The sequence below is a fragment of the Amblyomma americanum genome, chromosome 3 (genome assembly GCF_052857255.1).
Source record: "Amblyomma americanum isolate KBUSLIRL-KWMA chromosome 3, ASM5285725v1, whole genome shotgun sequence".
Lineage (NCBI taxonomy): Eukaryota > Metazoa > Arthropoda > Arachnida > Ixodida > Ixodidae > Amblyomma > Amblyomma americanum.
This window is the reverse complement of record NC_135499.1, coordinates 100,965,228-100,982,502: the sequence shown is the minus strand read 5'-3', so window position 1 is coordinate 100,982,502 and position 17,275 is coordinate 100,965,228. Positions and strand designations below refer to the sequence as shown.

General features: G+C 45.3%; 2 protein-coding genes and 1 pseudogene across 2 annotated transcripts in view; 1 reads left to right on the top strand and 2 right to left on the bottom strand.

Moving 5' to 3' along the window:
• The window catches only part of LOC144123171 (uncharacterized), a 67,301-nt gene that overhangs the window by 44,268 nt on the left and 5,758 nt on the right, over positions 1-17,275 (bottom strand). The gene's annotated exons all lie outside the window — the stretch shown is intronic.
• LOC144126361 (uncharacterized) lies at positions 5,452-10,324 on the bottom strand (annotated as a pseudogene).
• LOC144123170 (uncharacterized) lies at positions 14,369-16,344 on the top strand. The gene is made up of 2 exons (XM_077656050.1): positions 14,369-14,435; positions 15,958-16,344. The coding sequence occupies exons 1-2, from the start codon at positions 14,424-14,426 to the stop codon at positions 16,294-16,296; spliced, it is 351 nt and encodes a 116-aa protein (XP_077512176.1). The 5' UTR covers positions 14,369-14,423; the 3' UTR covers positions 16,297-16,344.

Below are 17,275 nucleotides of genomic sequence, written 5' to 3'. Positions count from 1 at the left end.
AACTCAGGAGAGGTCCTTCCCATACAATATCATGGGAGAAAAGTGTGGAGGAAGTCACGTTCTTTTTCTCGATCGGGAGGCTTCTTGTCCGGGCAGCTTAGCAACGGCGTCGTAGTTCCTGTTTAAAAATCGGGGGACAGCAGCGGGCCACGGCGTACCATTTGAGGAGCGGCGTAGGCGTACTTTCCTTAACTGCTCGAGTTTATGTTTTTGGTGCTGTTCGCAGGCTGACGTTGGCGGCGTTCACCGATATTTCAAGGTGTAAATCGGCGCAAAAATCTTTTCGCGTGGTTTTTCGACAACTGCGACGATGCAGGGAGCCGTCGGGAGACCGCCGCTCTTCGCTGAGGAGCATTCGGCCGTTCGTTCACCATTGTTCATTACGGCGTGCGCTGCAGAGTGTTTGTCGGCGTGTAGTGCAAACGTTTCGTGTCATGTGCGTGCAGTGTGCGTGTGCCATTCGCGCTCCCGTTTCCATCGGCAGTGAAACCTCGTTGCTACTTACGCGTCGGAAGCGTCTAGGGAGCTATTTGCCTCTCTGGTGTGCCGGGCTCAAGTGTATTCTTTCATATCGAGGCCCAGTCTGAACTTTTGACCGCGTGCGATTTTTAGACCAGTTGCCTGTAGCAGGTATTGCAATTGCTTTTCTGGCTGAGGCTACGGTCAAGAAATGCGAAAACGGCGAAGCTCTAACTGAATTTGTAGGCCTTTCCTCACTGGTGTTTATTGTGACCATGTTCTGTGGCAGTGTTATTTGTGGTAAAAAGCACTTAGTGAAATGACCGATGCACATTTGCATTGAATTGAAATGATGCCTATGCTTATGGAGAAGAAAAATAATTTCTTTAGTTCATTACATGCAATAACTTCACTTTAATTCGCTGTATTGCCGATCACAAGTAAAGTGTGGAACTATACAGTGACCTTACAAGCTAGTATTTCACCAAGCAGCGAAAATTTGTGCGTACAGCTACAGCTCTGCACGTTAAACATGAAATACAGCATTGAAATAATGCATAGCACTCCGAAACTTATACTGCAGCCACTGGGTACTTCTAAACTTCTAGAAGCAGTCTGAAAAGCTGTGGTCATATATATTATGCACCAAAATAGATCTTAGGGTGTGCACATGCTATGTTGCAGTACTACAAAGGGTGGATTTATAGATCATTCTTAAGGAGGGCTGGTCCTATTTGAAACATGTATTTCTTGGGCTGTTATCGTTGAGGAAAAGGGGTTCGGCATGGTTTTCCTAAGTAAAATTTCTTACTTCGGGAGGGGGGCGACACCACCACCGCCATATATTCTCCCCTGCCGTGCTATTATAGGCACTTCGGCCCTGTCTGTTTCTGTTTCCTCTATGAGTGGCTGGTTGCCCTCCAATTTCCCATAACCCATTTATCCAACCGCTTCTGCTACTTCCCAGGGGAGATCAGGGGAGTCTCCCGGGCCCACTCCCCCGGCTGTGGGTCGCTATAGTAGCATTCCCTATTGATTTCATTCCACCCTCCGGTGGCAAAATTTCAATTGCTCGAGGGCCACATCTTTTATGTTATTATTGGGATTATACCCGCTATACAGTAGTGGTGCAGGAGAGGCCATTATTTTTTTTTCATTTTGTTGCCTCAACATATTGTATATATGTTGGAGCTGTGAATCAAAAGTCATCGTTGACACGGAAACCTTTATGAACATGTTTTGATACTACATTTAGCATTCAGGGTCAAGAACTGGAACTTTTTAGTATATTTGCCCATCCTCGCTACGGTATGACAAAGCATTCCTGGCATGGGCCAGGAATGAAGGAATGAAGTGTTATGAAGTTAAATGATTTATGGTTTATGGGGGCTTAACGTCCCAAAGCGACTCAGGTTTTGAGGGACGCCGTAGTGAAGGGCTCCGAAAATTTCGACCACCTGGGGTTCTTTAACGTGCACTGACATCGCACAGTACACGAGCCTCTAGAATGTCGGCTCCATCGAAGTTCTACCGCCGGGGCCGGGATCGAACACGCGTCTTTCGGGCCAGGAGCCGAGCGCCATAACCATCAGCCACCGCGGCGGCTTGAAGTTACAGCATTCAAGATCAAAAACAAAATACTGTAGGATTTTTCTTGTCGTCAATGCTGCAGCAGAAAGCCCTGTTGACCCAGCTGCCCAAATACATGCAATGAAGACAGGTTGCAACATTCAGCAACAAGAGCAGCATTAAAAGGTTCGTGGCAAGGTAAAAGCACGCAGCAAGGAAATAAAAAAAAGTAAATATAAGGATTGCATTAACTTAGCACAAAGGAAATTAAGAAAAAAAATGGCAGGCAGCTTGGAACAACGAAGTAAACAACCAACGACACTTGAAGTCATCTTCAGGTGAATGGAAGTCATGTTTGCACGAGGAGCGTTTCATTGAAGTTATTTTATGTCATCTCCGTATAGGCCACACGCACATCAAACACATTTTTCTATTGACAAAAGAAGACATACTTATTTGTGAAAAGTGTGTTTAAGGCTAACAGTTAACAGAATTTAATACTGATGCCCAAAACTTGACAAACTTAGGAAAAATTATTGTACACACTTTTGTAATGAACACAATCTTTTACACCTAATGTTTCTTTTGAGCGAAGATGCAATTGTTGACACATGTGTTTTTAGCTTTTTAAGGGAAGCAGGTTTTCTAAGCAAAGTCTAAATTTTTATGCATTGACTCACTCATTTATACACCTCAGCCGCCTTTTCATTTCTGAGAAGGCTGCGGTTTTGTTTTACTGGTTGGAAGGCTCAACATCCTTTCCCAGCCAAGGATGCCTGCTGAGACTGACTGACCTTCTGCAAAGCTCTTAATATTAGCCATTCATAAAATTTCTTCCTTCATCATTAGGTAATACAAGACAATGTTTTATGCCCTCTTCACCACAGATAATTCATATTTCTGAAAAAGTCTGCAGAAAACAATTTTTCTTACCTTGAGATTGGCGCATGATGGCCTGAGTTGCCCAACACAACCCAACACAACACAACACAGTACTTTACACTGCATTAAGGTGGGACAGTTGGTTTGGAAGCATCATGAAATACACAGTGGGATGCATAAATAAAGGAATGAAAGACGATACACGGCACAATGTAACAAGTTCTATTTCAGTGGCACCAACATGTAACAGTTTATATCAGAAAAAAAGAGGCCACAAACTAGCATGCGCTTCAAAGAGTACATATGCATGCAAGATTTGCTTTTGTTTTCTCCTGCTATAGTTTGGCAGCAGCTGTATTTATACACAATCTTACTGAACTAACATATTTTGCCCTTCACCACTCCTGGTGAAATTAACCTTCTAGCCCTGCGATTAACGCGAAAGTAGGAAGAACTGGATGTAAGTATACCAATATATATCGCCAAGCGCTGCCTGCAAGTTATCCAGGGACAAACCTACGCCGTCGCAATACGACGCAGGCAAAAAACGACGAAAGACACTGCATACCATGGTGGGCCACCGCAATAAGTGAAAGTTCCTTCCCGCGTTTACCGCAGTTGCGATAAGTGCCTTCGCCGAATGCTACTATATTATCACCATGCAAGGTCGGACTGTTTCGTTCAAACAAGAGAGCGTGGATGGCGCGGAGATGACTCGGCAAAGAGCAATAACTGGAAGCAGCCGAATGTGTCGCGCCAATATTTCCAAGGTCTCCCGTGCATGAGCAACGGCCAGAATCCAAGCGCGTCTCGCACTGGAGTCTCTTTAGGCCAGCTTCTTCGCGTGGTTTGAAACGCGCGCGGAAAAACGTAAACAAGAGCGCGGAGAAAAATAAACAAGAGCACGCCTGGACAAGATGGCGCCGAGCTCGTTTCCGGCTTCAAAAAATATGAGTGACGGCCTCTCTAATTTTGCCTTCCTCCATGGTCCACCCATCACCCTCTAGAGAATTTGAGAAAGCCTGAGTGCTCCTCCCGTGTCGTCACGAAAAGAGGCCGTCAGTCGCCGCCACTTATGGCGAAGTTTATGAAAGCGCGACTGGAATCAACTAGCAGCAATAAGCTTCCATTTGTTAATCCACATTTTTTCTTTAGTTAAAATGTTGGAATGAAGAGCAGCCACTTTACGCGGAATTTATTTAGAGGCACTAGCCCGAAATACCTGCGCAAAGATTGTTTAAGGACTGATGTCAGCAACTCTCTTGCGCTTTCTCATCTTTCTCAGTAAAATTTTTTTATCCTTTGCATGAAATAAATTTACCAATGTTTTAAAAAGTTTCCTTTCCCACCTAGTGTTATGGAGTTTTATGAAAATTAAACACTCTTGATGAGCTTCACAACTGCGTATATATTTTTTTATTGGCGACACATGTATTTGTTCGAAGATTATTTTTAAAACGAATACGATCGCTTTCGATACAGATACATACATTGCCACAATTTACGTAATTACAACCCAGCAAGTGGGTTTAGAAGTTTACATATAAAGCACTTATGTTGCTATTTACAAAGGAACCGCTGCCTTATTCAGCAGAGTTTCAGCTTTTCTCTTTTTTGCCTTGGCGTTGGCATCCAATATTTTGTCATTCATCTTGCAACAGTAGTTATTCAGCAAAATGTTGGTGCTACATCATAACAGGTGTTTCGACACAAGTTCACACTCGTGGCCATCCTTGCAGGTGTCAAATTCTGAGGAATCGTCACCGGTGAGCAGTTCAAGCGCGAGGTCCGTGGATAAATGCCGCTGCTTCGGCAGATTGACGAAGTCCTTATTTGTTGATAGTTGCTTAACAACCACGTAGTTGTGTGCGACAGCGTTGACGGCAAATATAGCTGGGTAAACAAGCCCGCCCCTGTCAAGTTGCTTCACAAGGTCGTATCGTCCATCCGCGTCGGATACTGATGTCGTCGTTTTTTCGGTGAGCGCATCCCAGCATTTTGTGCAGTTCAGCCTTTTAAGTGTTGCGTACACTGCATAGCCTGCCACATAGACCAGCACCGCGACGATGTCTTTTAGTTCCGACAGTGCATCTTCGGTCACCACTACATTTAGGCTAGGGCGTGGACAGTCTGGTCGCAAGTGAAGCTCATCCCATTGCTCATCCTTACTGATGGTTGGCAAAGTGGTTTGCACCCATAGCTTCTTTTCGCATTCATACACTTGCCCCGTCGACACATGATACTGGGATTCAGCTAGCATGCTGTACTTTCCGAAGCGCTCTTCCAAACTGTAGGTTTGGATTTTTCCTAGCAGGACATATGAAAGCTTGAGCTCTTCGAAGCAGTACTTTGTAAACTCCACAAAAGCATATGTTGTGGGGTCCATAGCGGCACGGGTCTCTGTTGTTAACGTGCCACTGTCCAAGTTTTTGCCTTTCCACTCGTGTAACCAAGCCAAAAGTTTGCGCAGGAAATCAATCTTGATGTCAATTTCAGAAGGAAACACTAGTTCTTGGAACTTGTCTCGAAGCCATTTTCCCTTCAAGGGGTCTTCACGTTCACAATCTTCCACCATTTCACCACCAACTCAATGAAAGTGGCAGTCCCTTCGAAAAATAACAGGTTGTGCTTCATGCCAAGGGCTCGCAGGGCCTGAGGAAGGTATTCATTGAAGATTTGTAAGGCCAACTTGATATTTTTCCGTTCGATGTTCGATGAACAAAGAGCTTTTCTTGATAGTCTGTAGCCATAGCTTAACAGCCTCTCGCACTCCAACTTATAAAGATTCCTGATGGTAGCAAATGACGCAGAAGGCATTCGCTGTCCTTCAGTGAGGTTTGTTCCGAACTCGGTAAAGTAGAAGCAATGTTGGTCATTGTTTTGATTAAGCCAATTGTTGCGTATACACTTTAGTATGTGTACCGGGTCTATTGCAAAAAAGAGAGGTCTTGCAGGGTCCGATGGATGCGAATAAACAATTTGTTTAGAAGGAGGTGATGAGAAGTAAGGCATAGCTTTGGTGTTGATGGCATCGTTGTCACTTACGACACACACTATCCTGTAGCCAATTTCTTCTAGTCCACATATAACTTTTCTCAGCAACTGGTGCTGATACTCTGATTCTGCTTTTTGGACAGGGACAATGTGAGCGACTTCCTTAAATTGCCACAAGAGGCTCTGCACCATAAAGACAAGTGCACTGGTTGCTGCACCTGAGCTGTTCAGAACAGCACCTGTAATATTGCCTCCTTTGTAGTCGAAATAAGGCTTGATGAGAATTTCATCCGCCATCAGTGTCACAAAACGTTGACGATCATTCAAGTCGGTGATTCTTCCGGCCATGTACCGGAGGAACAACTCCCTCTGATGTTCGATTTGAGGATTCATGCCGTACGATGGGCATATTGAGCGAATGGTCACTGGATGCGGCAGAGTCATGATTCCAGATCCGCGGATACATTTGTATGCGTGAGGCGATACAGTGAAGAGTAGACAGCAAAATATCATGAAGTCGGCTGAGCAACGTCTCCGAACTTTCTTCATTGAGAGAAGCTTCGACTGCTCGCTAAGAAGTTGTACGGCATTGGTGCCTTTATCCGTGGGCGATAAAGATTTTTCCAGCAGGAGAAGAATCTGCTTGCAGATGTCTTCGTTGACGGATTAAGGAGTTTGATTGAGGTCGCCACTGCTTTCTTCAATGATCTCAAGAAGCTCCAACATTGCTTTCTGCTGTTTGCTACAGCAGGCCGCCATTGGAATCTGAACCTGGCAACGTTTAACGCTAGAACTTTAGCTAGTGAGGCTAGCCTAGCAGTGCTGTTTGAGGAACTAGCGGGAATTAAATGGGATGTGATAGGGCTTAGCGAAGTTAGGAGGACAGGTGAGGCGTATAGAGTACTAAAGGACGGACACATACTGTGCTATCGCGGGTTAGAGGATAGACGAGAACTAGGTGTGGGTTTCCTCATTAATAAGGATATAGCTGGCAACGTAGAGGAGTTATACAGTATTAACGAGAGGGTAGCAGCTATAGTAATTAGGCTGAATAGGAGGTACAAGCTGAAAGTGGTGCAGGCCTACGCACCCACATCCAGCCATGATGACCAGACCGTTGAAAGCTTCTATGAGGACGTAGAATCAGCAATGAATAAAAAAGCAAAATCGCAGTACACTGTTCTGATGGGCGACTTCAATGCGAAGGTGGGGAAGAAGCAGGCTGACGACCACGCGGTAGGTGACTATGGGATAGGCTCTAGAAATAGCAGGGGAGAGTTATTAGTCGAATTCGCGGATAGAAATAATTTACGGCTCATGAATACCTTCTTCCGCAAACGAGAAAACAGGAAGTGGACCTGGAAGAGCCCCAATGGTGAGATTAAAAATGAAATCGACTTCATACTATGCGCTAAACCTGGCATCATTCAGAATGTGGCCGTCCTCGGAAGGGTGCGTTGCAGCGACCATAGAATGGTAAGGTCTAGAATTAGCTTAGACTTGAAGAGGGAACGGAAGAAGCTAGCGAAGAAGAATACCATTAACGAGTTAGCCGTAAGAGGGAAGGCACAGGAGTTTAGGATAGCGCTGCAAAACAGTTATTCGGCTTTAACTGAGGAAGATGATCTTGATGTTCATTCAATGCACGATAACCTGACATCAATAATTACGGAGTGCGCAGTAGAAGTAGGCGGTAGGACAGTTCGAAAAGATACCGGGAAGCTATCTCAGGTGACGAAAGATCTGATTAAGAAGCTCCAAAACATGAAGGCATCTAACACTACCGATAGAATAGAACTAACGGAGCTATCAAAGTTAATAAATAAGCGCAAGGTAGCCGACATAAGGAAGTTTAATATGGAGAGAATCGAGCATGCTATAAAGAACGGAGGTAGCCTAAAAACAGTGAAGAGGAAACTAGGCATAGGTAAAAACCAGATGTATGCATTAAGAGAGAAGCAGGGCAATGTCATTAGCAATATGGATAAGATAGTTAACGTAGCCGAAGAGTTCTACACAGACCTGTACAGTAGCCAATGTAATCAGAGCGCTAATGAGAAAGACAGCAGTGCACAGCAATGCGTCATCCCGCCAGTAACGAAAGATGAAGTAAAGAAAGCCTTAGAAGCAATGAAAAGGGGAAAAGCAGCTGGGGAGGATCAGGTAACAGCAGATCTGTTGAAGGATGGAGGGGACATCGTGCTGGAAAAACTAGCCGCCCTGTATACGCAATGCCTTATGACCTCAACTGTGCCAGAAGCTTGGAAGAATGCAAACATTATCTTAATTCATAAGAAGGGAGACGCCAAGGACTTGAAAAATTACAGGCCGATCAGCTTACTATCCGTTGCCTACAAAGTATTTACTAAGGTAATCGCTAATAGAGTCCGGGCAACGTTAGACTTTAATCAACCAAATGATCAGGCAGGCTTTCGTAAAGGATATTCCACAATAGATCATATTCACACTATCAATCAGGTGATAGAGAAATGCGCAGAATATAACCAACCTCTATATACAGCTTTCATTGATTACGAGAAAGCATTCGACTCAGTGGAAACCTCAGCAGTCATACAGGCATTGCGTAATCAGGGGGTAGAAGAGCCTTATGTCAAAATACTGGAAGATATATATAGCAACTGCACAGCTACTATAGTCCTCCATAAAGTCAGCAATAAAATTCCAATAAGGAAGGGCGTCAGGCAAGGAGACACGATCTCGCCTATGCTGTTCACCGCATGTTTGCAGGAGGTATTTCGAAGCCTGAATTGGGAACAGTTGGGAATAAGAATAAATGGAGAATACCTAAATAATCTGCGATTTGCTGATGACATTGCCTTGCTGAGTCACTCAGGAGGTGAACTGCAAATCATGATCAACGATTTAGACAGGCAGAGCAGATCGATTGGTCTAAAAATTAACATGCAGAAAACCAAGGTAATGTTCAACAGCCTAGCAAGGGAACAACAGTTCACAATTGGCAGCGAGAGCCTAGAAATTGTGCCGGAATACGTCTACTTAGGGCAGGTAGTGACAGCTGATCCAGATTATGAGAGGGAGATAACTAGAAGGATAAGAATGGGCTGGAACGCATATGGCAAATTCTCGCAGATCATGAGTGGCAGTTTACCAATTTCCCTCAAGAGGAAAGTGTACAACAGCATAATCTTACCGGTACTCACCTACGGGGCAGAAACGTGGAGGCTAACGAAAAGAGTTCAGCTTAGGTTAAGGACAACGCAGCGAGCCATGGAAAGAAAAATGATAGGTGTAACGTTAAGAGATCGGAAGCGGGCAGAGTGGGTGAGGGAACAAACACGAGTTAATGACATCCTAGTCGAAATCAAGAGAAAGAAATGGGCTTGGGCAGGGCATGTAATGCGAAGGCAAGATAACCGCTGGTCCTTAAGGGTAACGGAGTGGGTTCCAAGAGAAAGTAAGCGTAGCAGGGGGCGGCAGAAGGTTAGGTGGGCGGATGAGATTAAGAAGTTTGCAGGCAAAGGGTGGATGCAGCTGGCAAAGGATAGGGTTAATTGGAGAGACATGGGAGAGGCCTTTGCCCTGCAGTGGGTGTAGTAAGGCTGATGATGATGATGATGATGACTGTTGGGATTGAGAAATTGGTGCCTAGTTTCGTTATCGGTCACGCAAAGATCAGCTTTTACTGCAATTGAATATTTGATGCATGGAGCTCCGTCTTCAATGATGCGCACTAATAAAAGGCGTTCACTTCCTTCAATAGCAGGCCATAACGCAGACTTTTTGCTTGCTAGATATTCGGTCGTCTTTTAGGTTTAGAACCCTATCCGCTTCCTGCTCTTTGTGGAATACTTCACTTGACTCTTCAAGCGCTTTCCTCAAAGCAGCAGCCTCAAGACGCATGCGCTTCGAGTCTGGGTCATCCCTTCAGTTGCTTGGCTTCGAAATATAAGACGGGCATCCCGGAAAATTAGATGGGATTGCGCTTAGGGGAAGGCGCAAATGCGAAAGTGATGCCGTGGTGGTGTGCCCTGTAACCTTGTCGATGTGGGAGGCCTCTCGCACGATGTCGGCCTCAGTGAAGTGAAGCTCGCAAACCTAGAGGGATGTTAAATTCTTGTTGAAATAGCAGCTGTAACTTCGCAAAAAAGTTTCCTTGAAAGTCTGCATTTGCGACCTGCAGTGTTAACAAGCAGCCTAGTTTAAATACGCTTTGTTGATAATGGATGCGCATAACTTTATCCTATTTTTCAAATGTAACTATTATTTGATGAAGTTTCGATCATCTTACCCTGGAGTGCGGTGACACAACGAAGCTCGCTCGTGGTATTGCCCTAATCCAGGCGTTCTGTTCTTTATCCCGGGGAAACTTGAAAACGTTGTTTTTAGGACCCGATTCGTAATTAGTCCGGCAATTGGGAACGCGGAACTTATTAGGCATATCCTGGTAGAAGCGTAATCCACATTCCACTCCAGCGATGGCACTAGAACATCGTCTCGATGGACATAACCGCACGTGCAGCACAAGGTGTAGGATCTGCATGCACAGTCAACGTCTAGAAAAAAAGTGCGTTCGGAAGCATGTCGCGACATGCCACGCCTTTCCACAAGGCAATGAAGGAAGTGTCACATGTTTCCAGAACCGGTCGCATTGTCGTCGCTGTCGTCCCCCACCCTGACTTCTCGGTATGCATTTGTGTTTAACCATTGTGTGCCTTCCAGGCCTCATTCTCAACATCCGTGCGCCGCTCGTAGCTTCGAGACGTGCTGCATGGAACTTCTATGTCGGCCTCTTTCGCGTGACGTAGCTCTGCGGGGGAAGGAACAGCCATCAGGCCTTAAGTTCTTTAGAGGTTGTTGGTCCACCCCAACGTGCCACCACTGTCTCTCTCATGACGTCACGCTGTTGCTAGGTGCGCCATGACGTCACGGCGGCGGTCATGATGGCAACCACGCCAAGGCACACCACGATACTGTGTCACGTGTGGTCGCCGCGTTGACGTCGTTTGGTATGGTTTCGGCATGTTGTCTTAATTGGTTTGTGTGTATATTAATGAATGTCAATTGAACACTTTTTAGTCTTTTTGAAACATTTGACCACCTTGTTTTCATATTTTTCGGAAAATTCGGCGTCCACGGCTAGTTTGATGTCCTCTCACTATATTGACGTCTAATTAATCGACTATTCACTCCACGTCAACAAAATTTGACGCGCAGAGACATTTGATTATCCTCCATCATACCCCGTCACTCTTTTACTCCTAACTCTTCCTCGAACGACCTAAGGGCTGCCGACACGTTTTGCGTCCACTTTATGCGGACACAGAACCACGAACGTTGTCAAGTAACGCTTTCGCACTAATAATCGCTTTGATGGCTGCAACTATTAAGCAAATTCTTTTTTATATTAATCATTATTCGATCCTTCCTTTTATAAGAAGTCAAGGGCCGTCACAGTGTGTCATTGACACCTTATAAAAGACTATGGACCCCCCCCCCCCCTTTTCTACATTTGCAGAACAGATCGAGAAGAAAGTAATTCGCTGCAGTGGAGAAAACACAAAAAGGCAGGAGACACATCCATGAAATAGCGCTTAAAGGCGAATAATTCATCAGAGGCAACAACATGATAAAAAGAAGTGCCACGCAAGAGTACTAGAACAATGAGATCTGAAATAAAAGGAGGAACAAGAACAGAATACGTGGCACGAATAACACTCATTCACAAATAACACGTTTCAAAATAGAGTGTAAAAGTTGTGCACTCTAGAAAAAAACCTGCACTAAACGCATTTGTGAGAAATAGTTCGAACTACTGCTTCTATCCACAAGTTCCTTCGAAGGGCAATGGAGCACTTTTTGTGAAAATCGAGCTTGCAGCCACATCCCACATTTTTTCATGCCACGTATTCGAATATCGAACCCAAATTAGGCAAACACAAGAACGATTTGTCTTTTTTAGCCTGAATATGCAGCCAGCGCCGGGGAACACACCGTTGGCCGCGACGTCTGTGATTGGTCAAGGGGGCGTGACGACGCACTGAGGGCAGGAGAAGCTGCCGATATAGATCCAGCGCTGCGTTAAGTGCAGATCGCAGCTTTCCACGTGTAGAAGCGATTATGGCGACTTTCGTTTCGATGAACTTTCAAGTTCGTGATACCCCAGTTCGTTCATTCCACGTAACACCCGAAACCAAAAAAGGCGCAACCAAAACAACTCTACGCCTAGGCCAAGCATAGGCCAGCGGGAAATATGCGAATATATTCCATGCGTAAAAGGCGTGAGCGCAAACTCGGCTCGTGTTCTTGGAAAGGACGAGGTGTGAAAAATACTCAAGCCTATTGCCACCAACGGACATATCTTGCCCCGCCCGAAAAACCGTCATCATGAAGAAAAGGTACAAAGCATTGTGTATAAAAAATATCCCGCTCCGAGTGCCTCGCGCTGTACGTTGGGGAAACCGGGAATTTCACGGAAAGGATGAAGCAGCACAAAGCTGACGCATAGTGATCCAAGCGCAGTGGCCGAACACTGCGAGGCATGTGACCAGAAAACAGACTTTGACATAATTATTGTGCTGGAGATCAAATCTGATCCGCGCACAAGGCTGCTGCTTCAGTCATGACACGTTCAGCAGGCACCGGGAAATATTAATCGCTTTTTCGGAGCTCTTTTCTCTACATAGATGCACAGTTTAAGTTCAGTGACCTCTGCGTCAACTATATGTGTGTTTAAAAGACAAGCTAAAACTCGCCCGCAGTCATTTCTTGACGAAGAGACTGAGTATTGTTTTCGAAACGTCGGGGGTTTCTTTTACAAGAACTTGGTAGTCTTTCATTTTTCACTTAAAATTTAATCCCAAACGACACACACCTCTGTCGAACGGTTTTATTTAAATCGCGTAGCTATGATTAGTGACGAGGCAGCAACGTCTGTCAACACTTCATGCAAAGCTCCACGCACAAAGAGGCCTGAACAGTCGCAATATGAGTAAATTAGAATCGGAAGTAGATGCCTTTACGTCATGTTTCTTCTTTTAGCAGATGCGCTTCTTGGCAGTGGGGACACGCATGCAGTACGGCACAAAATAGAAGGAACCATGTCGTTGTTCCGCGATGAATTTTTGAAAGCCCAAGAGATCTCATTAATGGCATGTTATGCATGCAACCGCTCTGGCGAAAGGGTTTAGAGCTGAACACGCTTGCTTTGGCCGCATGAAATTCTCCCTCTTCAGCGCAGCGACCCTCTGCGCCGCAAGATTTTGATCTTGCAGGGAACGGTGGAAGAGACACAGTGGTGGCCTGTTTGTTCGCGCACCCGGACGCAGAGCGGTACCTCGTGTTGAACCTGGCGCTCAAACTCAGCTGACGCGTTTCGTACGTCCGCAACACACGCAACACGAGGAACAACGCACGCAGTGCGAGAATCAAGGCTCGCTGAAGGTACCCCCGACTACTCAACGTGATGCCAGGCGGGCCGGCAAGGACGAGGTTTCCATCTCCGCTGTTTTCCTTTCCTGCGCTCACGCGGGACGCGGCAGATTTAAAGACCGCACTTTCAATTGGTGATTGCTTCAGTGGCTTAGCCAAAATAGAAAAAATAGCTGCACAGACGTGATAAACAACGAGTCTACTTCAGAACCTGAGAAGGGTAGCAGATTCTAAAATTGCCTCAGTATGCCTTTAAGCATTCGTAACAGCCAATTTTCTCATTTGTTCAGACTATGTGCGTTTAGATATTTTCTTAGTTTCCATGAGTTTAACCTTATGGCTGCATATGTCCGGGTACAATGCTAACACCTCGCAAATGCTTATGAAAAAAGTTGTTATTAGATTCCTTGTTTGTCGACTCAGACGTTAAGAAAACATTTTTGTGTTCAGAATTGCTGTACACTTCGGGTAAAGTTCGGCACAGTGGTATGACAGCGGGACATTTTCGGGAAAACGTAGAAAATTCTCTTTGTAATTCTGCCTGAGATGTAGCACCTGAGATATGACACACCAGGCACATACACACAACATTGGAAATCCCCGCAAAGAACGATTAGCCGCGCAAGGTCTTCAAATGCGACAATTAACCTGAAGACATAGCAATCAGCAGGACCTCTCGCCTTAGTTGCTACAAGGCTAGCGCCCGCTGGGCTCACCCCTACCCTAGAAAATAGACACTTCAGGCCTGTCTTTGTCGCTTATTTCCTGTTTGCGATGTAACTCGCCTCCTCTATCTTTTTTCGTCGCCCCACCTTCGAATGCTACTGGCCCTGAGGCTGTCCGAAACAAACACACGTGAAAGAGTAAAGCTAACCCAGTGGGGCTAGGTCACAAGCGGCGAAATACTTCCGGATTTCGCTTTTGCCAAGTTTTCACTTTTTTAACGGGTCTCTACTCAAGCGGCGTGTCCACAAATATTTGGGGCGGAGAGAGAGATATCGAACATGGCGCGGGTATATATACGCGCCCGGCGCAGTGCAGAGCCAAAATACTGAACAAGCATCGCTCGCGGATAACACGCATTGCAGAGCCCCCAACTGGAGAGAAACATGAAGTCGTTGGTGAGATGGATTTCTGAAGCTTTCGGAACCTTATTCAAGTATTCGCTTGATGCATTATACAGACAATCCGTAAGGGTGGTTTGAATATCTGTGACGCAGAATTACTTGATCTTGTAGGCGTTAAAGTAAATCTATAGGCGGCAGCTTAGAAACAGCCAGTTAATTGTCCTTTTGAGAGGAACATGAAACAAACATGCAACTAGTGAAAAGAAAATTTTGTTCTAGAAATATGACTTTCCTATGCTATGCAAGCGACCGGATATCAACATAGTTATTGCAGTATCTATTACAGCATTGGTTCAATAGATGTGTGCACTTAGCATGCGCTGGAGGAACAAAATCTCGTAATTCAGAAGCGCGAACTGAAGGATAAACCTGTGCGGAATTGGTCGCGCTGTATGTGCAATGTGAGCTATTTTCTTCCAAATGAGCGATACTTAACAGTGCCACGGCGCGCCTCCACAGTGCGCCTACATTGAGCGGCCGTGACAGTGCACACAAAATTGCAGTGCTTATGTACGCTCCTTTTAAATGATTTCTTTAATGACGTAGCAGTTTAAGTTCGCAGAAAGCAATCAATTTAGATATTTGTTTACACTGTCCATTTTCTGAAGCCCATTCCAGGGAGCAAAATTACGCACACGAGGCAGCAATAGAGGCATCTTCATTGGCACGCTGACAATATTAACCAGTAACATGTACCGGCGTCTCAAAGGAGGAAGGTAGTTGGAAAACTTCCGAAAGGCCGGTGCCTGAGATTTCGACTTCTGAGCCTGTCACCCAGAAGATACGCTCTCTAACTCTGGAGTAGTGGAGATAGACTAATTGTTTGCTTTCATGCGTCAATTGAACACCACTCGTTTCACATTTTCCGCCTGCTCCCATCCGTAATCACACTTCATTTCTTATTCCTATCAAATTAATATTTATAATCTGAGCTCTGATTAGAACTGCCAGGCCAAATTAGTATAGTCGCTCTCTGAAGAACAAAATTATTAACACGCCTTTCCTGCTCTTGGCCAGTTGTACCCAACCGAACTCCCATGTCCCTATCTTCTATGTATTGCCACATTTGACCATGCGGCGCTGGAAAATCGAAAGGTGCTTTCAGCTAAATGTTAACAGAATTCACAGTGCTATCACCCCGTAGTAATTTTGGCGTTGGTGCAGATTGTGTGTTGTATTATAATTTCCGCAGAAATAAAAGCCCCTGACCAAAAAGCTCTTATGTGGGCGCAGTTTAACTACATCCATGATAAGAGTACCCTGTCATTCTTCCATGCACCATCTGGACCAAACATGTCTTCAGTAATCAACATCTTCACAAAATAAATATGCTTGTGATATCATTTTCGTTCTGGCCAGGCTTGTACAACTTAGCATAAATCGTCTCATTTACATAGCACACTGTGTGGGACGTGAAGCAGGGAACAAAGGACGTCAATACCTAGAAGCGAATTGCAGCAGCAGGTCCACCTCGATTCGAGAGACTAATGCGCTGATTTCATGTATTTTTGTTCAGCTGTCACTGATTACCCTCTGCCTTCTGGTTGCTGCTGCTGCGGCTGGCTACGGTTACGGGCACGGCTATGGTGGTTACGGTGGCTATGGTGGATATGGCGGCTACGGAGGCTACGGCGGCTATGGTGGATATGGCCACGGTGGATACGGCGGCTACGGCGGATATGGTGGCTACGGAGGGTACGGAGGATACGGTCATGGTGGCTATGGCGGGTATGGCGGCTACGGCGGCTACGGAGGTTATGGCGGTTATGGAGGATACGGACATGGTGGCTATGGTGGTTACGGACACGGGTACAAAGTGATAAGCTACGTGCACGGACATGGCTATCACGGGTAGTTGTGGAAAGATTTTGTATTTATTGATGCTGTAATAAACATTCTTGTGATTGTGACATACGTGCTTATGATGTGGCTCCTGCTTGGTACCCACCACGAAATCAAGGAAGACTGTTCCGGCTCGCGGTGCTTCAGGTATGTTGCGTCGAAAGGGAAATTTTTGAAAGGGTGATATTCTCTCCGCCATGACGACTTACATCCGTTGTTTCCTATATGCCAGGTGTGTCAAAGAAACCTGGCACTGATTAAAAAAAGTTTTTGAGGCAAAGGGAAGCTTTCTGCGGTACAGTAATGCCACTGCTGGCGAACGTTGAAGAACAGGGGGTCACGTTAAATAGTAGAGTCTTCTCAATTCTTATAGTTAACTTTTTAACTATTACCAAAAGCATCTGATTGTAATTGGCCGTTAGTAAAAGCAATATCAATTTTTTTAATTTCGAAAGCGCGATCACCTTCAGAGGTCAGGGTCAAGGAGTTTGGGCCATTTCTCATGCCATTCAAGAACCGATCGCGCACGGGGAACGCAAACCTATGTCCATCAAATCGCGACACTACGTGACGAGTGTCCCACGGCATGTGCGTCATGAAGTTTCGCGACTTGATGGACGCCACTCTGCGCTTCCTTCAGGCGGGCGCCTTCCAATGGCGCGAAAAATGGCTAAATTTGTTAAGTCAGAGCGGCGAGGGTAATCGCGTTTTCAAAATTCTAAAGACTGATATCGCTATTAATAACGGTCGGCTACAAATCTCCAATTGCATTCAGGCGCCTTTGGTAATAGTTAAATAGTTTGGTATTAGAATTTGGTTAACCACATTGTTAGTTAACATGATTCGCCTGTTTTTTTTTTTCGACGTTCGCCAACATTGAAATTACTATGCAGCAAAAAGGTTCCCTTTAACTAAAAGGAAGTATTTAAAAAAATTAGTGGCAGGGTTCCCTGAAACACCTGGTATGAGAAGGATAATCCCCTTCACGTTAT